Here is a 26,634-nt window from a genome sequence, read left to right as displayed (position 1 = left end):
TGGAACCTTCTTCCCCCGCAAGCAAGAGCCATCACTTCTTTAACCAGTTTCAAAACAGAGTTGAAGACCATCCTGTTCAGAGAAGCGTTCCCAGGAGTGAGGGGCAGCGAGTGAAAAGGGGCGAATCCGGGATGGGACAGAGGAAATCCTGGGCTGGGACAGCAGCCCTTGACTACCAGAACGGAGGGTCCTAGTGGGAAGGTGAGGAGAAATAAGGTCTGATAAGTAAGGAGGGGCCAGCCCATGGAGGGCTTTAAACGTCGACAGCAGGAGCTTGTACTGAATACGGAAAGGGAGGGGGAGCCAGTGAAGGGATGCCAACACAGGAGAGATATGGTCTCCCCCCTTCCCATTGATTCATGTATACCATTTAGTGAGAAATACATAGCTTCTACCAGACACACTGGGATTCTGAATCTAAATTTTTAACAGAGCTTACATTTTGATTTGATCCACTTTGGAGTAGCTGTGCTTCAATTAAGACATCTAATTGATCTGAATCTAAAGTAAACACCTATTTTCATTCTCAAAAGAACTTTTGACAAGTATATTATATGTTAATACTCATGGAAAAATCAGTAGTAACACAATCCAGTATAGCAATACTGATAGTTATTCCTCCTAAATCTTAACAATTATGTCAACTATGAATCATGATTGTGTTTGTTGTTAATATTCCTACCCCACATAAGCCATATCTTAAGACCACAAGTCAAAGCATAGCAACTTTTGGAGACTGCTATAGTGATCCTGTTCTGCTCAATAAATGTAAATTGAGAATAGTTACTCTGTAAAACATGAATATTTGATAATATGCAGAAACTTGGACTGATTTTTAAGGCAGGGGGCTTAATATTGGCAGGCAGCTCACTAATAATTTTGCCTACTTTCAGATGTATTTTACCTAACAATGAAAACACAGTATGCATTACATTAAAATAACAACCACCACCAATTGAAGCAGAACACTGCCTTGACTGCCATGGAAGCACTGGCAAAATAATGAACGGGATATTACAAAATTGACTAAATAATAAATAATACAATTAAAATATCAAGGAAAAGGAAAACCAGTAAGACTCTATTAAGTGAATGCAAAGGAGCATATATGGTCTGCCATCACATCTGTCCCTCCACTACTCTACTTTAAAAGCAAACACTCTGTTAGAAAAGATCACACACATATTACTCTCAAACAGAAATGCTAAACATGTATATCTACAAGCTCGAAGTGCAGAGCAGTGCTTCTCAGTCTATCAGAAGAGGAGGGTGACTATTTCTCCCCCCCCCCCCTAGTGTATCAGGAACCAGTACTGTATTCGTTCTTTTGGGTTACAACTGCTCCTTTCTTTCCTATAAATTCACCATGGATTGGCTGCAAATGGTTTGCAGACTGTCACCAGTCCATAGACCACTACTCTGAATATCACTGGGGTAGAAAGTATCTTGAGTTAGGCATGTACTTTAAAGTGGTCACATTTCCTTGATGACAATAAATTATTTCAAGTAGTGAGAACTAAAAGAGATGGTAAAGAGTTCAGAAAGGATCTGTCTGAACTGAGAGAATGGGCTTTAAAATGAAAATTCACTGAAAACAAGAGTAAAGTTATATGGCAAACAAATCCCAAGATCCCATATCTACTAATGGGATGTGAGCTGGCAGCAACTGACTAAAGCAGGGTTGGGCAGCTATGGAAGGTTAGGGACCACATTAGCCCCCCCAGGAGACATTGGAGGGCTGCTTCCTCCACGACACCTTGCCCTGAAAAAAAAAACCATTTCCCCCCCATGTCCTCTGGGAACAATGGGGGTATTTTCACCATGTTTTGGGGGGGCTCTCCTGGTCCATTTTCTGTTCTAGAACATTCTGTTCTAGAACTTAATTTAAATATCAGCGTGGTGCAGTGGTTTGAATGTTTGAAAACCCTATGCTGACTTAAGGTCACCATAAATCAGAAATGACTTGAAAGCACACAGCAACAGCATATTAAATATCTAAGTAACAAAACATTGTTTCAGATGAAGTAGCATTAAAATGGTGTACAATGAGGGAGAATACTTGAACCTTCGAGCGTGTTGTTTAAGTCCTTGTTTTTGTATTTGGCATTGAAAAGATGACTGTGGGGCTCTACAAGCTGCATTTCCTGGCCAGATTAGGGCTGTGGCAGCCTCACGCTGTAGCTCCGATCTGGCCTTTGGGGTGCGGCTGTATTGTGCCTCTTCAGTGCTGCATCATCTGGATGCAGTGCCGGAGGTGTGCCATGATGCCATGCACCGTCTGGAGCAGTGTGCAGCATCATGGTGCCCTGGGAACATGCACCTGACTCCGCCCAGAGGCCGACCTTTCGGCCCCATCTGTAAAGGGCCTGTGATACAAGTATCCTCATTTAATCTTTGCAGGTTTAGAGACAGGGGTCAAAGGATTTGCAGGCAGAAGGGGACAATATTATTAGAGCTAGAGGAACTATTCTGCAGAATCTTTCAGCGATTTGGGGTCAGGGTAGTGGCTATGGTTTGATTTTAGGTTGTTATCTTACCTCTTCTGATGGCTGGGACTGATTTCTGATGAATAATAGTTAAAGAAATCCAATGTAATCCCCTATTCCTGTCTGCAGCATCTCAAGCAAGGTTATTGCAGAGAAATCTGTGCAGTGCATTTTCACAGAATTAAGTTCTTTCATTTGTTTACAGAATTTCTAGAGTACAGTTCCCCCAGAGTATTAAACTGATGTTACCCTGAAGTGATTAAACTCCTCTATACTCCTGTATTTTCAGTTACAAGGCTTTCCTTATTGCATAGTCTACTGTAGCAAGTTGTTTTTATATGTGCAGTATCTTTTGCATGCTACCATCCTCACACTTTCTCAATAGTTTGAGTTTAAAATCTAAATTTTAAGAAGATTTATGAAGGATATTACTTTAAAACATTTGATATATAATATTTGACTCTAGCCAAATTTTAGCATTTGTAACTCCCACTCAGTTGAGTGGAATCTTGCATGTGCAATAGTGGAAAATTTACACTGGGTAATACAGTTTACTATAGATATTAGTAAAAAAAAAATAACAGCAATGCATATCTGGCGCTAGTACAGTAAAATTAAAAAGTTTACCAGATAGATTTGTAGCAAATCATTTCTTTTTCCCCCCTGTTTATCTGATTGTAATCTGAAATGTATCAGTGATTTATACCATCATATAAATAAACATTCATGCTACTAGAGAGTTTGTGGTCTTGGATGTACATCGAGTTAGCAATATATAATTCTGACTTTCGCTTAGACTAATAACTTTCCTGAGGTAAGGATGATACTTGTGCAATATCTTCCTAGGTCCACCATATATATATATATATATATATATATATATATATATATATATATATATAATGTTAAGGTCTTATTTGTTCCATATGTACTACCAGTAGGTTGAATATGTAAGCATTTCTAGCAGACAAATGTGATGAGAAATATATTGGTCCAAAGGAGTCAACATATGAGAAAAGTTACTTTTTAAAAGAAAAATTACCAGAATCCCCCAGTTGGTATGATCAGTTGTCCCCACTATACTAGAGAAAAGTGTAGAATTAAGAATCTGCTGCTGAAAATGCCTTCAGCATTCATTTCTGTCCTTTTTTGCCCCATACAATACAATAGATGGAAATTTGTGCTCTCCTGCTCCATTGGCAGTCAGTGATGTGTAGCACCCAGTGAAGGCTCTGAGAACAGCTGATACTTGAGTACTGTTATAGCTAAATTGCTGGGGCTTGGAGGAGAGACAACTAAAATACAAATTAAATTGTACAGAATGTTCTAAAAGACCATTTTGCATTTTCAAAGGAAATAATTCTTTAAAAACATTTGAAGATAAACTTTTGAAGATAGCAAGCCAAAATGTTGTGTCTGTTTTCTTTTACAGAATAGGCTATCAGATCCCCATGTTTGCTGGCTTCTGCATCATGTTTGTTTCAACAATTAGTAAGTGCTGTTTTTCTCCTACTTGTATCTCTTAATTCTGTAGGAAGGAGGGACAGACAGAAAGGAAGCATATTCGTATATTACGGGATCTGCCAGTCTCAGATTAGAGGGATTTCTTGAACTATGGTCAGAAAAACGGCACACCTAGTCAGAAACAACCATTAGTAATCTTGAACATCATTATAGAACCTAATTGTTCCATAGCAGTGTGGCACATATATGATTGTTTGGGCATTCTTTCTTAGCTCAGTCCAAATAGATGGGAAAAGAAGGCTTTCTTCATTTGACCATCTACAAACCATAGACAAATAAGAATAACTCTGGATACCTTTTGACAAATGTCACAGTGGCTCCTTGAATTCTGTTGTTTTACCTGTTACATGGTGATGTATGTTTCCTCATTGAGGTTTGAAAGCGGTTGTCTTCCTGTGCTGTTTCCAGCAATGAACTTCTGGGCAGTTTAAACTATAGCTAGGTTGGAGACTTCTTGTGGTATTTTTCATTATGAATGCATTGTGAAATGTCTGTACAGATACCACACTTTAATAAAGATGTCTTCTAATGCTTGCTTTTCCTTGCTTTTTGTTACCAGAGGATCTAGGTGCAGATAAATTTACTGATACATTGACATGCAAAAATAGGAAATAATGCAGTTAGCATTGAAAGTGCTGTGATAGACACAGAAAGTGCTCAGTTAATTTAATGAATTTATCCTTAACTTTTTTATCTAGTTAGATTAAATCTAATTATTGTTTTTAATGCCTTTTCACAGTGTTTGCCTTTTCAGAAAGCTATAAGTTGCTATTTATAGCAAGATCTCTCCAAGGAATAGGTTCTTCTTGTTCTTCTGTAGCAGGTGAGCCACAAACATAAGCTTGATTGCATAGATTTTTGATCACTTGATTTGCTGTTCTGAGTAATAAAACTATACAGTATACAGTATTGCCGATAATTTTCACTACTAAGGATTTATTCAAGTAAACAAAAATAAATATTAATTTTGATCAACTTTTTAAATATAATTGGCTAGGTAATACTCCATCTTTGAGCAATTTACAATGTATCTGTAAAAAAAAAACCCTACTACTGTGGCTTTTGAAAAAGAATTATTACAGTATTTTCTTCTTTTGTCAAATCCCTTGAAATCAGTGTTGTAGATTAGATGCCATTACTATATTCTGTGTCTTTTGGGATATATTTTAGTGTAAGTATTCTAGACTTCTGGGTTTCCTTCAGTTTACATTTGGAAGTTCCAGATTGCATCCATTTGCAGATGGAAGGCTCTTTGATTCAGTGGAGGCTTCTATGTGTGTGGAAGGAGTAGCAGATTTTCTCAGATTTCCATTTTCCTCTGCATCTGGTCATGCCTTTTCTCATTATTTGGCAAAAGATCCTCCAGCATTTTGGAGAGGATTTGAGGAAGGGGCACAAAAAATGGCAAAAGGAAAGGAGAAAATAAGAGAAAAGCCCATGCCTTCCTTTGCAATCATGGAAGGTTCTCCTGTATCAAACAGCAGGGGAGACTGCAGCTGGTACCAACTTTCCATGCTGAAGAGGTTTGTGAAGCTCAGCTTTATGTGAAGATATGAAGTATCTCATTTTGTATCATGTGTTTCTGATCTTTTGTTTCACTATATAATTTTCTTTCTCCTTTATACACTGAAAAATTGCAACATTACTAATTTGTCCCTTTCCTGTTTTCATTTTGTGTAGGCATGGGTATGCTGGCCAGTGTGTACCCTGATGATGAGGAAAGAGGCAATGCAATGGGGATTGCCTTGGGAGGCATGGCTATGGGAGTATTGGGTCAGTATGTGAAATTAATGGAAGCAAAATATAGTTTCGGAAAATGTGTGCCTCTTTCATGTGCTGGGTACAATACATGCATGGTTTATAACTGTGTTTTTGCACTCACATATTTGAGAACAGAGATACATAGGGTACACTGTATTTTTGTTCATTTAGATTTCTGTCATTTAAGCTGTGATTCTATGCAGCTTTACTTGAGAGTAAGCACCATGGAACACAGTAGGACTTTTTTCTGTGCAAACATGCATAGAATTATTTAATTTAGGATTGCACTCCCCCCATAATTTCTCAAAGAATTAAATTATTAATGAATAATAATAATAATAATAATAATAATAATAATAAAGTTTATTTATATTTCCCGCCTCTCCCAAGGATTGAGGCAGGATTACATCAGTAAAAATGATACAATAATACAAAATACGATCAACAAAACACTAATACTGAATTAACCAACATTCCTATTAGTTCTCTAAAATAACAATTCATCAATAGCCAACAGTCATAGTCAGGAGTGGAGCAATTGTCATAACCTTTTATATGGAGTCCAGTGGATAAGCCCACCGAAAGAGATCCATTTTGAGTTCCTTCTTAAAGGCCTCTTAGGTAGTGATAGGATGGATCTCTTCCGGTAGACTATTCCATAATTTTGGAATGATATAGATATATCATTGTTCTTTCTCCATTTCATAACTCATTCCACAGTCCTAGGTAAAATATATACTAATATTTAGATGAAAAATTTCCAGAAGATTGGGTGATATAAACAAAATACTTTTAAAGGATTTTGAAAATGCTAAGGGCAGTGCTTACTCATGCATCTCTGAATATCTAACAAATGTAGCTTTCTCTTTGTAAAAACAAAGCATGACCCCAACAAGGATATTCTCAAACATACTATAATTTAAAGTGGCATTTTATTGACAACCTTGTGTAGACATTAGCTCTACACCTCAACATTTGTGCAGCAATCTTTTCCATTTTTTAATAGCAATTTTGGCCAACTTGTTTTATTTGGGAAAGCAATAACCTTTACCATCACTGCAGTTTTGCCTTTAGTAGATCAATAAGATTTTTGGTGTAAACAGAATCATTATATGAATACAGAATTGCCATTGGCTGCTGGTGGTGATTTTGCTACATATTTTTCAGTGACTAAATTACTATGACTATAACTGACTTTGGAAAATCTGGAAGAGAAAGACTGTAATATGCTCTGGATGATTTTGCCAAGGTTTTTGTTATGACTCTGATAAAATTCTTTTGTTTCCCATAGTGGGTCCGCCCTTTGGAAGTGTGATGTATGAATTTGTTGGGAAGGCTGCACCTTTCCTGGTGTTAGCAGCATTGGCTCTTTTAGATGGAGGTATGTAGAAAATTAAGCTTCAGTACCACTGAAGTAATCACAACTAGAGTATCTCCTTTGAATAGTGAAACAATGCTCAAAGGTGTAGTGATAAGACTGAAAAATGAGGACATTGAATCCCAAATACGAATTCTAGTCCCTTCCTTCCTTCCTTCCTTCCTTCCTTCCTTCCTTCCTTCCCTAAACTTCTTGCATGCAGTGGAATGTTTAGAAATAAAGTTTAGACATCCAAAGATAAGGATTTGGTAAAATCATGCAAAACCCTAACCCTAAAACTTCACTAACTTACATGTACAACACTGATTGTCAACTTTGACATATGTACTGATGCCCCATAGAGACACTCAGTGCTTTATTGAAGAAAGACAAATTGAGTAATCTTGGCATTTGAAAATACTGTAATACATTTGAAGGAATTTTAAGTAGACTGGTTCTCCACAGGTCTGCAAAGAAATCACAGCTTCTTTGAATGTATTAACAGTTCAAATCATTATATACATTTGCACAATATGCCTTTACTTCCTATTAACTGCTACTTATTTTACATAAATATTTTGTATATTGAAGATATTGTATTTTAAACTGATTTGATTTTTTGGAAACTTCACAGCATACTTTCTAATTAAAATGCATGAACTGTGGGTTATTTTTGTTATTACCAGTGAAAACCTTTCCCCACAGAAACTTCTTTTATGTGTTTAATGCTCAGACTCTTCTTCCCCACAGTGAAAATTGTTTCAGTACACCCTGTCAATATTAAGTAAATCATACTGATTCAATGAATATACTCTAGTTGGGACTACCAATCGAATTCAGGCCTTAATATTTTTGTTTTGACACATAGTTTTATATTATGGAATTACAATCTAGACAGGAATATCTCTACATTATTATTTCTTTTCCTGCAGCAATACAGTTGCTAATTCTACAGCCATCTAGAATACAACCAGAAGTAAGTACCTGAGCAAAAGATTTTAAAAATGGGTGTTTATATTACACTGTTCTTAACTCTGAGCCACTTTATCTGTTGTCAGAGTCAGAAAGGAGCATCATTACTGACACTCTTGAGGGATCCCTACATAATTATTGCTGCAGGTAATTGCAGTTATTATGCAGCTATGTTTTTGTGCATTGTGTATTTGATAGCCACAGGATGCATAATAAGATTTATTAAACATATATTGCAAATAATGATATCTTGTTTGAATAGCATGGCCAGATAAAAAAAACAGCAATGATTTTCCCATGCAATCTGATCACACAGTGGATAACCACTTGCCTAATGGAAACCCATAAGCAGAACATATGTACTATACCTTGGGATGCTGGCAAAATTTGCTGGTACCGTATTTTCCAAGTTATGGCATCTTTTTAGTACCAGGCAGACTTTGTTCCTGAGGGCAGATGGAAAGGATACTGTGTTCTCCAGACTAACCGATATTTACATATATATCTGTGTATATATATATACATATATATATACAGTGGGCCCTTGTTATCTGCTGGGGTTTGGTTCCAGGATCCCCCGTGGATAACAAAATCCATCGATGGTCAAGTCTCATTAAATATAATGGCACAGCAAAATGGCATCCTTTATATAAAACAGAAAATCAAGGATTGCTATTTGGAGTTTATATTTTTTTCCAATATTTTTAAACTGTGGATACTTGAATCCATGGATAAAAAGTCTGTGGCTAAGGAGGGCTGTCTGTATTGCATTGCTTTTGAAAATTCCAGTACAATAGGTTGTCGAGAAAGTGTGCTGCCACCAGCAAATGCTGCATATCTATCCATCATTGACAGTTCCTATAATCACCCGTTCCTTCTTCTTTAGTAAGTAGCCCCATGTAGGTTGCCCATGCCCACACATATGCAGGCACAAGCACAAATATTAAAGAGGTAAAACCCTTCACAGTATATGTCATCTTTTACCTGTGCATGCATGGGTCGTATTCTTCCTTCAGTTACATTATTTTGTCATGCCTTGTCTGTCTGTCTGTCTGTCTATCTATCTATCTATCTATCTATCTATCTATCTATCTATCTATCTGCGTAGTGTGTGTGTGTAGTCACTCATATACTGTCTGATTATTTGAATTAATCTTTCCTTGTACTTCGTACATAGCCGGTGAGAATGACTTACCTTCTGTGTCTCTGATGCAGTGTTATACTTCCAGGATAGTGATGAATAATATAATTCTACAGATATGATTATACTGGTAAATATTGGAGAAATAGCAGGTTCATCTTTCTCTCAAATGTACTATGTAATAATGTAATAAAAAAATTTCGGTCTTTGACCAGTATAAAAATGTACTATTCACTACACAAGAATAAAGGAGAGAAAAGGAGCAAGTCTATAAAGTACAAGAAGCAGTTCTCCTGGTACCCAGGAAAAATAGATAGACTAATCTGTGGATGAGACCTTTGTAAAACACACATGTTGTTTTAGGTTTATTTTAAACATCAATAGCTATAGTACCTGGGCACTTACCAGAAGTGGTATATAGGCATATCAACAACAGCCATATGCTGAGTCAAACCACAGGGCAATCTTGTCCAGTATTGTTGGCAGTGCAGAAAGGAAATCTCCAGAATTTCAGGCACAATTGTTTTCCTGCCCTATCTGGAAATGCTAAATATTGAACCTGGGATTTTCTTCAGATAAAACATAGGGCATGCTGCCTGATTCTTGGATTGAGAAGGTAAAACATACCCATCATGACAACTAGCCATTGGTAACCTTATTCTCCATTAATTTGGCCAGCCCTTTTCTAAAACTGCCCAGCTTGGTGACCATCATTACCTCTTGTGGTAACAATCCCCACTATTTACCTGTTCCAATCCCTAGGTCCTATGGATTGTGTGAAGGTGTCATTTTTATCTTCCCAGGAAATTCTGCAGTTAGTTTCATTGAATGAACCTGCTTTCTAGTATTTATATGAGTAGGAGAAAAACCTTCCCCTATTCAGTTTTTCCATTCCATGTTTGATTTATATACTTCAGTCACTGATTCCTTTTAATATGTTAAAGAACCCAAAAGATTGCAACCTTTCCTTGTAGTTTCTCAGTAAGAACATTAGTAGTGGTTAAAAGTTCCTTAAAGGAGAACTTGCTTTTCTTTTATGTGCTTCCTCTACCTAGTACAGCCATAGGAAGATGTGTCTTTGTCCCACTCTCTTTGTCCCACCTGTCCTTTAACTAGCCCTTATACAACATTTTTGGCAGGTTAAAAACCATAGCCAGTTCTTTGGACCCTTTTCTGTCTCAGGGATCTGCCTTCAACCTTTTCTCTCAAGTCTCATTCTCCATCTACTCTTCCATCTTCTCATACCTGCAGTCTATTTACCATTATGCACCTAGACTCTTTCCATCTGGGCTCTATGTTAGTTTATGTCACCATGCCCTGGAACATCTTCCTAGTCCTTACCTGTAAAGAGTATGAGGTTTTAATTCCAGTAAAACTGAAATATTAGTTTGCTGTGGAAAAGCTGAACCACAAACTACTGTCTTCTACATGCAGTAGAGCGTTCCAGGCCATTGCACTGCTTGGATGAATGAAATTAAGAGTCTTCACTATTACAGACACAATATAGCACAGATTATGTATTTTCAGAGAAAAAAACACTTATTTGGATGGCTGTTGGCATTTCTACACTCCTGTGAAAAGCTCTTGTTAAGTAAATCTGCTAAGAGCTAGTTTACAAATACAGTTTTCCTGCTGGTCTATACAAGGCTGTTTGGTATTAAATAATTACACAATCAACCACAAGACCAGAAACTTAGAACAGAAAGCCGCATTTCAGAATTAGTTACAGTAGTTATGGTTGTGTCCCTGAAACTAATGAAGCAGGTTAATTCTAGCCAACTTAAAGTTCTCTTAATTTCAAGTGCAACTGAAAGTGCAGGCATCTCCCTTTGCTTTATACTTAATTTTCATATTTTCATTTTGTGAAATAAAGTTAGGCTATAACTTGTTCACTAAGCTATTTTAAATTACATGTTATTGGTTCCAAATAATCCAAATCACATAGTGTTATTTCCTCCTCTTGACTTTTTCTTTATTTTCTTTAGAGAAAGAAAGTGTTAGATGACTGAATGGCTTGGTAGATGGATAGGGGTACAATAAGAGAGGAATATTATGAATTGTAAGATATTCTGAGAGAAAGAAAAGAGGATTTTATTTAAAGCCCAGCTTTAATACCTGACTGCAATAGGAAGATAAAGTGTAGGCATCAGACTTTTTTCTGTAGCCATTTGACATTACTAGATAAGCACAGTCAAGTTTGCAAAGGGGTTGTGATGTTAGACTTATTCAACTGAAGTTTTTGGCTTTAGAGCGAGAAACGGAGCACAATAAATGGTGTTTTTTTTCTACAATTAAAAAGTAAATACTATACAGTAAGTTTGTGGTACTGTATTTAATTTACAACTCTCTTGTATTGTGCCCACAGGCATTGTCCAGATGATGTGTGTGTACTCTACAGTTCAGAAGTTAGCATGTATCTAAAGCTTAAGTATACTGCTGCTGTTTCTGTTTCTCCTTTTCTCTAACCTTCCTTTGTATTGGTCCTGTGTCACACAGTTAGTAATATGTCAGTGTATGTCACTGACTCCTTGCAGTCTATGTATGTTTTGCTACAGCTGATCAAAAACTGGCCCACATTTTATAGAAGCCATAGGTTTTAAGATGAACTTATTTTACTGTTCCTTTTTTGAGTGTATCAAAATAAGATTCAAGCTCTTTTTATTGATAATCTCTATAGCTCTAATAGTTTTCCACAGTGATATAGAACAAGTCTGTATCTTTCCAATTAATGCAACTCTTTGTTGGGGAAAGTTTAACTTGATGTTACCATAAAAAAGATTACAGTCTTCTATAGAAGTCTCTGTTTTATTATCAGTGTTACGGACTTCACTACTGCTGGCTGGTCCTGTACTCACCCTGTGGTTCATGTCAATTGATTCAGATTCAGATCTACTCTGCTTGTACTCATCTTGGCAATAAATAAAACATTGACCTGACTAAACTCACAATTTGTATATTTCTAGTGACCAGCTTGCTGGTGTCATTTACTTTGAGCAGCAAGCAAGACTTATCCCCAGAATATAGGGCACATCTCTCGGATGGGAACAGCAAATGCTTTAAACAATGAGATTGAGGTGGAAGCTTTAGAAGGCTCCTCCAATGTGTAGTGGGGACAGGCTGCAGAACAAGCCTCAAGCCCCACCTCAAGCCCAATGTCTAACATGTTTACTGTTTTCCTCTTCCTTTCCTGAGAAATGTGCCTCTGTTTTTCTGTTAAAGTTGGCTCCCAGAGTCAACTTGAGACTTGACTTGAAAGTATCTTGCAAGGATTTAAGACTTGACAGTAGAGACTTGAGATTGACGGTAGAGACATGGATTAAAAGACTTGAATACATCACTGACAGCTACATACAACTTTAGTATGTAGCATGTAGTATTTGGTATCTGCTACTTAACTAAGTAAACTGTCCTTCCCACCAGGCAGGACAGTTACAGATAAGTAAATCTAGGTAATTGTTCCATATTTACATTTGTTACTTAGTCACTACTGCCATGATTTTAACTCCTGCCCCCAACTACTTTACTGGCCATCAGCTGCATGGGGAGAAGGAGGTCCATTCTGTTAGTAGAATATAAGTGATGTTTCAGGAGCTGGGCCAAGAGAAATTACTTAAGTATACTTAACTAAGTAGCTGATACAGAATACCAGTTCTACTTCTTAATAAGAAAGTAATAGGCAAACATGTTTTGCTTCTTGCTGTGACTACATCTACTAAGCACACTGTAATCTTATAATGGAGTTCAGTCATATGGCTGCTGGAGAGAACTTGCAATGTTTTCTGCTAATGTGTTTTTGTATTTATATTCTCTCCCCCCACTCAAGTATATTAAGTCTAAATAAGAAGTTTCAATCTGTATCTCATATCTTTCCTTGGTTTAGAACAGCATTGTTCTAATGTGGTAAAGTATACTTTTTTCTAGTAGAAGTTAGCTTCTCAAGTTTCATATATCATGTTTCTTTGGCTTGGGCAATATTACTTCATTGTGCTTGTAGACATATGAGTTGTTCAGTTATGAATGATGGTGGAAAGATTACATTAGATGTAACATTTCATCATGGTTCTTGCCTTCAGGATCACAGCCCTAATGAGGCCACAGTATTGTTTTAGGAATTGTGCATACATAAGCTAATGCATCTTGGCATGTTTGAACAAAGAATGACAGCAATGATCATTTTTGTGCTGAACTGTATGATGAGAGAGTCTTTTTCCCCAGAAGAAAAATCTTTGCTATGGCATATTACATATTACAGATTTTAAAGATAAAAAGATCCTTCAGCTTCAAATGGCTGAAGCATGAGTCTGGAGATTTTGACCATGGTCAAGATGGTATAAACATATGTTAGAAGTGCATTCAGCAGTGAGTATGCAATAAGACAAGTCAGAGAGGTAGTTCATAGATTCCACATCAAACAAATGTCCTCCATTTTCAGGAATTAAAAAAATCTGTTTATACAGAGCATGCACACTATTTGCCACATGTAAATGAGAACCAGTATGGTGTAGTGGTTTGAGCATTGGAGCGGGACTCTGGGGACCATGGTTTGAATCTCAGCACAGCTATGTAAACCCATTGGGTGACCTTGGGCAAGTCACATACACTCAGCCTCAGAGAATGGAAATGGCAACCCCTCTCTGAAGAAACTTGCCAAGAAACCTGCATGATAAGTGCATCTTAGGGTCACCATCTATTGGAAATGACTTGAAGGCTCACAACAATAAGAAATATGTTGTAATCCTAATGGAGAGCGTATTGTGGTATGTAGACATAGCAAGATAAATGTGCATGCCCATGGTACACTGAGAGCATTCTAAGAAGTGAGCATTGTCCAGTACTATTGAGCCCATGTTCCTTATATGGTTTATCACCAATTCTTTTAAATGGGGGAGGCACATCAAAGACATTGGACAACTGTCATATTAAATACATGAAGAGCAGTTCTATAACTTTTACCACAGATTAATCTTTAATGGAGACTGAGGAAATTGTAAACATTTTGATTCACTCCTTCAGAGCCAAGGTGTACTGGACCACGTACGTCTTTCTTTCTTTCTTTCTTTTGGAAAAGAAAGGGAACTTGGAAGTGGAGGAATGTGTTCTCCACCAGTTTTATGATGTGAAAAAAATCAGGTGAATTTGGGTGTGTAATTCCAAGTTGCAGCACTGGCAAGACAATCTTATACATGTTTACCTGGGAGTAATCATCCTGATGTTTAATGAGGTTTACTCCCTAGTATACAAGTTTAGTATTTCACCCTGGATGTCCTTAGTTTTGCAGAAAATCTTACTTCTTAGCATGCCACATAGTGAGTGTGTTCCATGTACTAAATGTGGGCCCGAATCTGCTCTTAGCTCTGATTATTGGTCTCTCTCACTCTCTCTCTCTGTAGACTTAGATTCAGACACAAACAAAATCTTTGGTTTTCTTATTCTTCTCATCCAAATGAGAGAGAAGTTGGGTTAACACACAGCAAACTTTAATCATGAAAGAAAAAAGGACAGGTGGAGCTAATTCTTGTATTAGAATGAGAGAACATGTAAGCCAAGTGTCATAGAGCCAGTGAAAGACCTCCTGTAGAAATTAAAAATTGTGCATTGTCCCTACCAGGATTTAGCATGCTTTCTGAATGTCATCGGGCACTGAAATCATCTGTGTTTCTCCCTTTAAAATAGTGTAATCTTCCATTGTTTATAGTTTTTGTACAGCTAGCGCACGCATGAAATTACAGGTTTATGTGACTTTCCTCCCACCCTAGCAATTTAGATGTAATCAGTGTTGTATATTTGACAGGCAAGTCTTCAAAACACATTTTATTTCTGTCAATGTTGCCCTTTCCATTTGTTGATTAGAATTTAAGTGAAATAATTCCAGCAATCTATTTTCCATCTCTCTTCAAGGATCAATATGTTTTTCAAATATGGCAATTGCTATGCTGGAACCAGCATTACCCATCTGGATGATGGAGACAATGTGTTCGAGAAAATGGCAACTTGGTAAAGTGTGATAAACTATTTTCTTTTATTATTGTGTTAGGATTTTTTTTAAAAAAATATCCTGATACTGTTTGTGACAATCGTCTCACCACTTTTAGTAATAGATAATATCATTTTGTCTTTAAAAATTGTCTCTAGTTAAATAAATGTATATCTGCAAACAGATACTTTTATCTTTGTGCTATATGTATATGATACCACAACCAAGGAGAGTGTGTATAACGCTTCATGTTACAGCAATAGTGACCGGGCTCAGCCAGGATCTCGTAAATAGGATTCAGAGCAGAGTTTGGTTAGAAACCAACAAAAATTGTCTAAATTGGCCTTGCAAAACTGTTTTTAGATTTTTGTTCATCTCTTGCTTTCCCCATGAGGACTTTGCTCCAAAAAATGTAAACACAAATGGATGCAATACAATCAATGCATATTGGGATTTTGTCCAATGCTGTCAGTCTGCTGGTGAAGTGGAAATGGTTGGTAGAAGAGATTTCTCCTCTTCTGTTCATCATTTGGAAGACCAGACTTGGAGGAGGACAAAAGGGTGGTGTAATCCCACTGTGTGAGGGGAAATACATTTGCTTCACATCAGACTTAGTCAATATCACAAATGAAATGTAGGGCCTTTTCATGCAGCGTAATTATAGCAATATGGTTCCACTTTAACTCCCATGGTTTCATCCTATAGAATCCCAGTGCTTGCACTTTAGAGACTGTTGAGAATTCTCAGCCATGGAGCTCTAGTGCCTCACCAAACTACAGATGCCAGGATTCCAAAAGGGGCAGTCATGGAATCATAGTGCTATAACTGTGTAGTGTGAAAGAGACTGTAGTTGGGGAGAATGTAAAGAAAGGTTTTATCTGCATTTCTTGTTCTCAGATTCTGGTTAACTCGGTGATAGTGTAGCTGCAATATATGAAAAATAAGCACATGTGAGCAACAGTAAGATTACTTACTTACTGCATTTGTACTTTGCCTTTCCTAGAAGATTTTCAGGGCATCATATTAAGTGTATTCCCCCATTTTACCCTTCTATCAGCCAGATGAGGTAGCGATGGCCTCAAGTTCATCCAGGGGGCTTCCAGGGCTTAATGAATTCTGAAATTCAGTCTTCCTGGTTCAAGTCTAACATGTTATAGTACACAGTGACCTCCAATAAACTGACACCTGGAATGTTTAAAGTACACATTCTCTAGTTCACAGAAACAACACTGATGTCACCAATATTAGAAAATAAGCACTAGCTAGCACCGTGCTATTATACTTGATGTGTCAAAGATGCAGTTGGGCCATACAAAGTTGGTTGAATAATATAGCCATACAACAAAATTTTGATAGTTTTTAATGTTTTTAAAGATGATAATAATAATAATAATAACAATAATAATTTATTTATATCTCACCTCTCCAGTTGGATCGAGGCAGCTTACAACATAAGTAAAAGATACAATACGAATTTAAAATCCATCATCTCTCCCTCCCACACAACACTTAAAATTCCCAATTAACAGTAACAATAATAAAACATCTAATAATAAAAATGATAAAAATGATAAAAACAGCAACAAAACAATGGCGATCCTGAATATTCTATGTTAGGGTCCATATTAGCAGGGGCCAAGTGAGCTAATCAGGGAAGGCTTGTTGGAAGAGATCCGTCTTGACAGCCTTTTTAAAGTTGTGAAGGTTGGTGATGTTACGGATCTCTTCCAACAAGCCATTCCAAAGAAAGGGTGGGGAGGGATGATTGTTAATATTATGGGGCTACATGGACAGAACAGTTCATTCTGTTTATTTATAGTAGGCTGCATCCGCACTGAAGAAATAATCCTGGTGGACACCACTTTAAATGCCATGGCTCAATGCTACGGATTTGTAGTTTGTTTTGGAACCAGAGCTCTCTGACAGAGAAGGTTAAATAGCTCACAAAACTACAAATCCCAGAATTCAATAGCAGTGAACCATGAAAGTTAAAGTGACATCAACCTGGATATTTTTGCAGTGTGGATGCAGCCATAGAGAACCAGTAATGAAGTACTGACCATATCAACTGTATTCCTGTTTCTTTGTAATCAGGTCTGCAGTGATTCCGCCCCCCCCCCCCCCATTTCTTCCATTGTAGTCAATGGGAATAGCTGTTTTTTGCATAGTCCTGTGGCTTTGAACATGGCATTTTTGTTGCCTATGCCTGTTTTGCTCCATATATGCTATGTTGGCAAAACGCCTTATGTTGTAGGTGCTTACAACCACTTCCAAAAGTCTCCTCAGTTTTCTGGCTGAGGCGCTAGGATTGTGTGAATAACAATAGATATTTTAATAGAACTGATTTGCTTTTTTTAAAAAAAGTTGGGTTGTTATTCTGTGGTAAGAATTTCCCCTACAGAAATGGTTGAACACCCTCCCACTCCCATTGAGGAACATCTTCATTCAGTTCATCATGGCTATAGAAGCTTGTGCATTATACATACAAATATGCACACAGATGCATGCACAATGCATGTGGATTCATATGCGTGGCCGCATTCAGCTGTATAACTTTGTCATTCAACATAAGTGTTGCATAATATGTGTAACTCTACATGTGGAGGTTTACCCTTTGCAACACTGGTGGTAGGATTTCTTCCTGTAAATATCAATTGCCAAAAGTAGTCTTTACAAACATCATTTAGGATGGGTACCATTGAATTACTCTGTGCTCGTTTTAGTTTTTTCCCCAAGTTAAAAAAATACATTTAATCTGGAATATATTTTTATTTGTTTTATGGACACATACTCTCTCCCTCCAAGTGACTATCTGATTGTGAGTATTCTGTTTAAGCCACAATAATGTTCTAAATTTGATGGACAATCTTGCTAGATCTGACAAAAGGCTTGAAATAAACCGGATATTAGATTTTTTGGTTCAGGCTGTAAACCTTCATTAGATGTGTTCTAATCAAAACTGCTATGCCTGAATTTATTACTTTTTGCAATGCTTCACTGAAACCATTCTTGATAAGATATCCCATTTATATTTTTCAGGCGTTGCTTTCATTCCAGCTAGCATCTCTTATCTGATTGGAACTAATATTTTTGGGGTCCTTGCACACAAAATGGGACGGTAAAATGCTGTATTTAAGTATATCTAATTCCTTGACAGAGTTATATGGTATATTGTAATTTTCTGGTGTTCCTTAAAATAGCTGGTTGATTAAAAACATACTATGGATTTAATAAGAGAAATTGTTAAAGTAATGTTATTGCATCCATCTTATTAATTACAATACTGCAGAAGGAAAGCACATGCTTAGTGTCTACGTATTTTAACGTCTGAAAACATTTCTTCTTTGACAGGTGGCTCTGTGCTCTAATTGGAATGATTATAGTAGGAATAAGCATTTTGTGTGTAAGTAAAAGTTGATACTCTTCTAATTTGATATCAAGTTGTGCTCTTCATATAGATTTTGTTGTGTTGTTGTGGTTGCTGTTTTTTGTGCATTCCATTAAATTTGTACCTAGCATTAGTATTTAGAATTCGTTCTAAACAAATCTTGGCAATAAAACCATATGATAGGGTCACCATAAATCAGACCCACCTTGAAACAATAGGATACAGATTTTATCAATTTTGGAAGAGAAACATTTTGAATGAAACCTGCCATCATGAGAGGTTTACTTGTGAGACCACTGCTCAGCCTGGCTGGGAGGGTGAAAAAAGAGCAAGCACCCCTCCAGGCCTGCTGCCAGCAGATGAACCTTTGCATTTGGTATGGAAACAAGCGTGATTGCTGTGAACCAGATGCCAAGAGATCAATCTGCAAGGACAGCTGGAGCCTGCTTTCAACACAAAGTATATCCAATTTGAGGTGTGTTCCATATAACCCCAACAGAATGCCACATTTTATCCCTTGAAATGTTGGACATCTTGTATTGAACAGGCCACATGGGAACCCTAATAGACATGTATAGGATTGCACATTAAAGCTGTAAAGAACAAAATTTCACTGAATGAAATGGAACTTTCTATGCACGCTATCAGGCTTTCAGATGCAGATACGAGCATTTCTGCATGTTTTGAATCAGATATGAATGTTAATGAAAGAGGATTCAGAAGAAAGAATCACATATACATCTTTACCCAATGGCTGTTTTACATTAGAGGTGTGTAAGAAATTAACACAAGTTTTTTTTAAAGCAATCCTGTACAGGACATAATAGGGCAAACCAAATGGCCAGCTTGGAGCAGCCAAAGGCCACTCCAGTCATGTTTGCCCTGACTGGTATGGACGATGGCAACCAGATGCTGCAGTCCCAAACAGGCTGTTGGCAAGGAGTGCTGTTTTTGCGCTTCTTTTTCCGGTGTCCCTGGGCCACCTCAAGTGGCCTCAGGCTGGCTTTCAGATGCTCCAGGGGAATGCATCATGTGCACATCCTGCTGCCCAAGTGGCTGGAAGCTGCTCTATCTTGCCTATCTGTTTCAGGCCAATGATGATCAGAATTTTTTTTAGAGCTGAAATATGTGTATAATGTGTTTCTGCTTATTGTTGACTTCCTTGTAAGAAAGCAGAACAATGAAGTTAGTGGAAAGCTTTTTAGTTGTGGAAGCTGTAGTGTCAGATTCTGATTTCTGTGTAATGTAAGCTTACAACTCCTGTTCTTTTATTTGAAGTTCCTGAATATGTGAATACAGTCAACCCTTCCCAACTGCAGGCTTGCCATCTATGGACTGGAGCATTTGCAGATGGCCCCGCCTCATTCTCCCCAACAGTGGTACATGCATATGGCCATGCCACCATTGGGAAGAACAGGATTTGAAGTCCCATGCTTTTTCTTATCCTGGAGGGTTCAGAACAGAACCCACAGATACAAAAGGCCAACTGTATCATAATTTACAGTATAATGTGTGTGATTTCAAATTGCCTGTCCATTTATGGTAACCCTGTGAATTTCATAGGGTTTTCTTAAGCAAGGAATACTCAGAGATGGTTTCGCCAGTTCCTTCTTCTGAAATGTAATCAAGCATACAACATCTGCTGTTCAATGGCAGTCACGTATTATCTCCCCTAGAGATGGTTAAGAGGTAATATGATAGCCCTGTTTAAATATTTGAAGAATTGTTATACTGAGGATGGAGCAAGCTTGTTTTCTTATGCTCCAGAGACTAGGACCTGGAGCAATGGATTCAAACAAAAGGAAAAGAGATTCCACCTCAACATAGGAGGAACTTCCTAACAGTAAGAGCTGTTTGACAGTGGAACATATTCCCTTGGAGTGTGGTGGAGTCTCCTTCATTGGAGGTTTTTAAACAGAGGCTGGACGGCCATCTGTTGGCGATGCTTTGAGTTCCTGCATGGCAGGGGGTTGGACTGGATGGCCCTTGTGGTCTCTTCCAACTCCACAGTTGTGTGATTCTATGAAAGTACTGACCTCCTTAGCTTCCGAGATCAGACACGATCTGATGCCTTAAAGGTATTTAGGCTGGCATTCACGGTATAATACCTTAAAACTAAAATTATATTTCTGTAGAATTTGACCCATTTTGCCAGACACAAAAATTTAAAAGTTAAAATACACTGAACTGTTGCCAGTAATCAAACGGAAAGCATGTGGTACACTCTAACATTCTGTTTCTTCTCCCTTCCAGGTACCACTTGCTAAAAACATATATGGACTCATTGTACCAAACTTTGGGGTTGGCTTTGCCATTGGTAAGGAAAACACAATGTATTTAGAAAATGAAAGAGTTATGTACTGTACTAACAAGACTGTGCAGAATCTGCACTTTAATCAGAGTTTGGAATATGCTCCCTCCCAAAGAGACTTTCTATATTACCCACTGTTGTAGATACTCCTCAGGTTGTCATTGTTAAAGCTGCTTTGCCTGCAGTTGTAGCTCATTCTGTTCCACATTAACAACTCACCAATATTATCATTATTACTGTGTAGGAAAGAAATAGATTTTTAATTTTTTTTTGCAGCATCAACCCCTTGTTCATTTTTTAAAAAAAGAAACAGATACTTTTATTGATTGCACTACAGCACTTCTTTGTTTGCCTGTTTTGGGGAAGGTGGCTCTGAATTTGAGACCTCTCTGTTAGCAGGTGATCGCACTGGTCCATGATAACTTCTGTCTAGGAAGAAAGGACCTTGCACTCAAGAAAACCATTGTGATCCATGGTGATCTATGATGTTGCTTCTTTTTTTTTCCCTTTAGGAGTCAGAACAACATGGAATATATATATATATATATTATATATGTAATTTGAAATGTTACAGAAAGTTAATAAACATTTCACATACATTCTCAAACATTGCTTCCTTTCAAAGAGCAATCATTGCATAGCTTGGAATATACAAAAAGACGTAAATACAAACCCGTTTTGCAGTGCCCCGCTGTGGGTAATTACGCAAATGCATAAAGAATCCCAGATGAATTCAGGCTCAGGTGTTCACCCTGTGCTGACAGCAGTAAAGTTAAACACATATTTTTACTATACAGCACAGGAGTTGACACACAGTATAATTAGATATTCAACTGGCATTCTGTAAAAGCAAAAGACTCTTTTATTAGGTGTAAAGATTATACTATATAGTATTTTGGCAGGACTACAATATTGATTTTGACAAATCACCTATAAAGCTTTCTTGGTAATTGCCAAGAAAGCATTGCTCACAAATAACTTAACTCCAGCCCGCAACTACCAGTTTTAAATCCAGCACAACCTTTCATTTTCCCAGGAATAAATAAATGGTAATACTGTAGTATATAGGATTACAAGATTCAGGGAACAAATATGAAATGTAATTCCACTGAGAAAGCTCTCTTTACAGCATTCTTTAGTACAGAGTGGGGATCATGTGGTCCTCCAGAAGTGGTTGGATTGCAAGCCCCAGCATAGTCAGTGGTGAAACACAGCAGGGATTGCAATCTAACATTTGCAGGGCTGCATGATGCATGGGTCCCTGGAGAGCTTTGTAGGTACCGTATATTACCATTGTGACTCCTGCCCTGGCAGAAGCATTCAGAAAAGAAGTAGGCTTATTATGACCTCTTTATATACATGTTCAGAGCCCTTCTCTTGTCAGTCTGGTACCTGAATAATTGCTTGTTCTGGTCCATTAAAATCAGAAAAGGAATAACACAGCTGTGCTATAATTTCTCCATGGGTGAAGGTTTGGTGTGATGTTAGCAGATAATGCCACATTATCACTGTCTTTGAATTAACATCTCATTGCATACTTCTAAGTAAATCTAAGGCCATGATTAAAAGCAGTGATTGCTGTTGAGTTGCATTTTATATTTGATTGTTTCAATCCCCCCTTGCACATTGCTTTGAGGTGGAATTTTCTCCAAAATTGATTAATCACCAAGTACCCATAGTGTTAATATACAGTATAAAAAACCCTATGAATGAAATCACTCTGTATAAAGATGTTGACAGTATTTGTTTTAAAGTATATTCTGTTAAGGAAAATGCAACATGGGATATACAGTGATAGAAATAAAACATGTATGTGAGAGTCACTGTGGCCTGTTACAGACACCCTAAGGACTGGAGCGTGGCTTTGGTGTGGCTTCTGGACTCTTAGGACGCATGCATCATTGAAACACCATACCTCCACTGTGACTTGAAGCAGCTTTATTTTGGCTGTCTGTAACAGGCCTATGACTAAGCAAAAGCAATTAAGAAGCCACACAGGTGTAAAAGCTAATGTAATTTAGCAGTCCTAAATGCCAAGGACAGAAATGTAGAGTGGATAATTGAAAGCACCTGAGAATTGTTAAGTGGACAAGGTGAAATGATGAAATCATTAATTATGGGTTGAACTATGAGAACCAATCAAAATGGATGTACACACCCACTGGGTGGAAACTGACTAAGTGGGTGGTGTTTTACTATGGCTATAATAATTGCTATGATTCCCAATGTATTTTGTGGAGTAGTTTGGAGTAGAGTGGGTAGTTGTTGGATAGTTGTATATAGTAGAATAAAGTAGATCTTATATATAAGACTACTGAGTTGTCTGGTGTCTTGAGTGAAGATACAAGAGCCAGCTGAATCCTGGAGAAGTGTGAAGACTTCTGTGGAGCATGAGTGAGAAGGCTTGGAGAGTTTGTCAGGGTCTTCAGCCTATTCTCTGAAACTCTGCTGCTTTAGAGCAAAGCTTTAACCACTGGCCAAAACTGGTCAGCGTCGGTGCATAACAAGGTGGTGAGTTAGAGCCAGAGGTGAAGAGCTACAACTCCCATCATCCCTGACATATTCTGCATTATAGTAGGGTGTAAAATTGGTAATAAAGTTCAATTATGAACTTTGGGGTGTGAATACTGATGACCAATATTAGAGTAACAAACACCATCTAGATGGCATAGGAGAGTAACAAGTGTCATTGTTTGGGTATTTTGCTTTCTAAAGAGATTGAAAGTGAGATAACTGACTATTGTAGCTTACTGGTTAAAATAAAGAAAAGAGATTTGAGGTGGACTGACATAAATTTGTTATGGAGAACTAGCAGAGAAACTAGCAAAAATCTCTCCCCTGCTTTAATAATAATAATAATTTGTTTTATTTATATACCGCTATTCCAAAGATCATAGCGGTGAACAGCAAGTAAGCTAATTAGCAAGTAAGCTAATTTGCCCCCAACAGTCTGGGTACTCATTTTAGCGACCTCGGAAGGATGCAAGCCTGAGTCGAGCTTGGGCCCTTTTGCTGGTCTTGAACTCGCAACCTTGTGGTTTTGAGTGAATGGCTGCAGTACAGGCATTTAACCACTGCGCCACCAGGGCTTTGAGTGGGAAGCCTCTGTGGAAGAAGGAAACACTCCACTTGCAGAAAGAAATGTCTAGATTCAATTTAATCAACTCCACACTAGTGAAATTCTGTCGCAATAAACTTGAACAAATATACCAAGCTACTGTTATTGTTTGTAATAAATATATCCAGTCTAAACACACGCACACACACATTTAGATTGGATATAATTAGTAGGAAAACATGGCATAAGAGATTCTCAAGATTACTGGATACAAAATTCTATTGAGACTTTTGTTATATTGCTGTGTTGCGATACTGATTTTGTTTTGGGTTACTAATACAGCAGTGGATACAATACTAAAGATTTTGTTTTCTTTTTGTGTTGCATTTAACACACACTTTAATTAAAAGTATAGCTAATAAAATTTCAGATCTTTTAGGTCTCCTGATATAGAACTGTGCTTATTTTTTTTCTGAAAAAATGTGAGCGATTTAGCCCTTATAAACCTCCCTGCAGAAGAGGTTCCAGAGCATGTGTGCTACAACTGAGTATGTGCTACTTCCTGTCTTCGTCAATCTGATTTTTGCTGAAGATGCTATTTGGAAGAAGGCTTTTTCCCAGAAAAGAAAAAGCATTACATTTTCATTTGGTTCTGGAAGGAGGATGGTTTTGCAGTTGCTGTAAGATCTCCTGAGACCTTACAGAAATCCAATAAATATTTTGTTTTTAAAAAATCTGACAATATGAATAAAATAGAACACAATATATTTTGCATAACCATGGAATTTATTCAGTATTATTTGTTTGTTTGTCTCTCTATGCTTTTTAATTTTAAAATGTGGGAAGAAGAAAGTTGTTAAACCAGGGTTTATTTCTCTTATGATCAGGGATGGTGGATTCCTCGATGATGCCTATTATGGGTTATCTTGTTGATTTGCGCCACGTTTCAGTCTATGGGAGTGTTTATGCTATTGCAGATGTTGCATTTTGCATGGGATTTGCTTTGGGTAAGAACTTAATTTCCTTCTTATATATGAAATGCTTTTAATACTTTGTTTGGGATCAGAGTACTATCCTATGCTGTTTGTTTTACTGTGGTTACATCTTGTGTTGTTTCTCAAGATTTTTTAAAATCTGTTTATTGGTTTATCACCTAGGCTGTATCTGCACTGCAGAAATAATCTAGTTTGATACCATTTTAACTGCCATGGCCCAGTGCTATGGAATTCTGGGAACTATAGTTTTGTGAGATATATAGCCTTTTGTCAGAAAGCTGATGCCAAACCAACTACAATTCCCAGAATTCAATGCCATTGAATCACGGAAGTTAAAGTGGATTATTTCCACTTGTGGATACAGCCCTGAAAATCTATATTTATTGGTGGCTTAACTATAGACATTATCACACTGGGGATGGGACGTCCTTGTCCTTCCCTGTCCCATGCTTATCCCATGATCGCAGGAAGGACTTTCACATGAAATCGCACTCATCGGGACATTGTCCTATCCCCTCATTTCCCTTAATTTTGTATTATCGAAAGATCCTGGTAATACAGTTCCACTTCATTGACATGACAATCACGGGATCAGCGCGAAGTAGTGAAAAAGCCTTTTGTGCGATCACGTTCAAACGCACTTTCTGGAAGTGTGATACAGTCCTATCTAATTATGTAGTAACATTACCAAAAAGACACATGAAAAAAATTGGAAAATATGTAAGCAATGTGTTTTCTGGCAGGCTATAAAATTTGTTAAAGTCCACCTGCAATTAAACTTAGAGAAGGACAGGTTGCTTACTTGTAACGGTATTTCTTCGAGTGGTCATCTGCGAATACATACAAATGGGTTTCACTGCGCCTGTGCAGTGCTGCTCGGAACCTTCTGGAATCACTGGGCAAAGTTTACTTTGCAACATATAGAAACTTTTTGGCGGTAACTCCGCCCACCCGATATAAGGCCCCTGCCTTCCCGCTCTTTTCCCCAGTTCCGCAATTTTTCCGCCAAGCAGGCGATGGGAAGAGCCAATAAGAGCAGGACACTGAGGGGATGGACGGGTGGGATTTGTATGTATTCGCAGATGACCACTCGAAGAAATACCATTACAGGTAAGCAACCTGTCCTTCTTCTTCGTGGTCTCTGCGAATCATACAAATGGGTTTAGACTGACAAGCTTAGGTATGCGGCGGAGGGAGTGTCCTGAGACCAAAGCTATGGTAAACCAAAGGTATATTTCATAGAATCATAGAATCGTAGCGTTAGAAGAGACCACTAGGGCCATCCAGTCCAACCCCCTGCCATGCAGGAAATCCAAATCAAAGCATCCCTGACAGATGGCCATCCAGCCTCTGTTTAAAGACCTCCAAGGAAGGAGACTCTATCACCTTCCGAGGAAGTGCATTCCACTGTCGAACAGCCCTTACTGTCAGGACGTTCCTCCTAATGTTCAGGTGGAATCTCTTTTCCTGTAGCTTGCATCCATTGTTCCGGGTCCTGTTTTCTAGAGCAGCAGAAAACAAGCTTGCTCCCTCTTCAACATGACATCCTTTCAAATATTTAAACAGGGCTATCATATCTTAACCTTCTTTTCTCCAGGCTAAACATCCCCAGCTCCCTAAGTCGTTCCTCATAGGGCATGGTTTCCAGACCCTTCACCATTTTTGTC

At 37.7% G+C, this 26,634-nt stretch overlaps 1 protein-coding gene across 1 annotated transcript in view; it reads left to right on the top strand.

Annotated features, from left to right (window-relative positions):
• The window catches only part of SLC18A2 (solute carrier family 18 member A2), a 54,733-nt gene that overhangs the window by 17,502 nt on the left and 10,597 nt on the right, over nucleotides 1-26,634 (top strand). The window contains exons 4-14 of the mRNA XM_042457037.1: nucleotides 3,919-3,977; nucleotides 4,750-4,833; nucleotides 5,691-5,783; nucleotides 7,063-7,152; nucleotides 8,061-8,104; nucleotides 8,187-8,247; nucleotides 15,140-15,235; nucleotides 18,255-18,333; nucleotides 18,567-18,618; nucleotides 20,857-20,920; nucleotides 24,860-24,979. Of these exons, the coding sequence (XP_042312971.1) occupies nucleotides 3,919-3,977; nucleotides 4,750-4,833; nucleotides 5,691-5,783; nucleotides 7,063-7,152; nucleotides 8,061-8,104; nucleotides 8,187-8,247; nucleotides 15,140-15,235; nucleotides 18,255-18,333; nucleotides 18,567-18,618; nucleotides 20,857-20,920; nucleotides 24,860-24,979 (842 nt within the window). The remainder of the gene's footprint in view (nucleotides 1-3,918; nucleotides 3,978-4,749; nucleotides 4,834-5,690; nucleotides 5,784-7,062; nucleotides 7,153-8,060; nucleotides 8,105-8,186; nucleotides 8,248-15,139; nucleotides 15,236-18,254; nucleotides 18,334-18,566; nucleotides 18,619-20,856; nucleotides 20,921-24,859; nucleotides 24,980-26,634) is intronic.

This window comes from Sceloporus undulatus, chromosome 3 (assembly GCF_019175285.1).
Source record: "Sceloporus undulatus isolate JIND9_A2432 ecotype Alabama chromosome 3, SceUnd_v1.1, whole genome shotgun sequence".
Classification (NCBI taxonomy): Eukaryota; Metazoa; Chordata; class Lepidosauria; order Squamata; family Phrynosomatidae; genus Sceloporus; species Sceloporus undulatus.
Note: the sequence above shows the minus strand (reverse complement) of the source record. Positions and strands in the feature narration are given on the sequence as shown.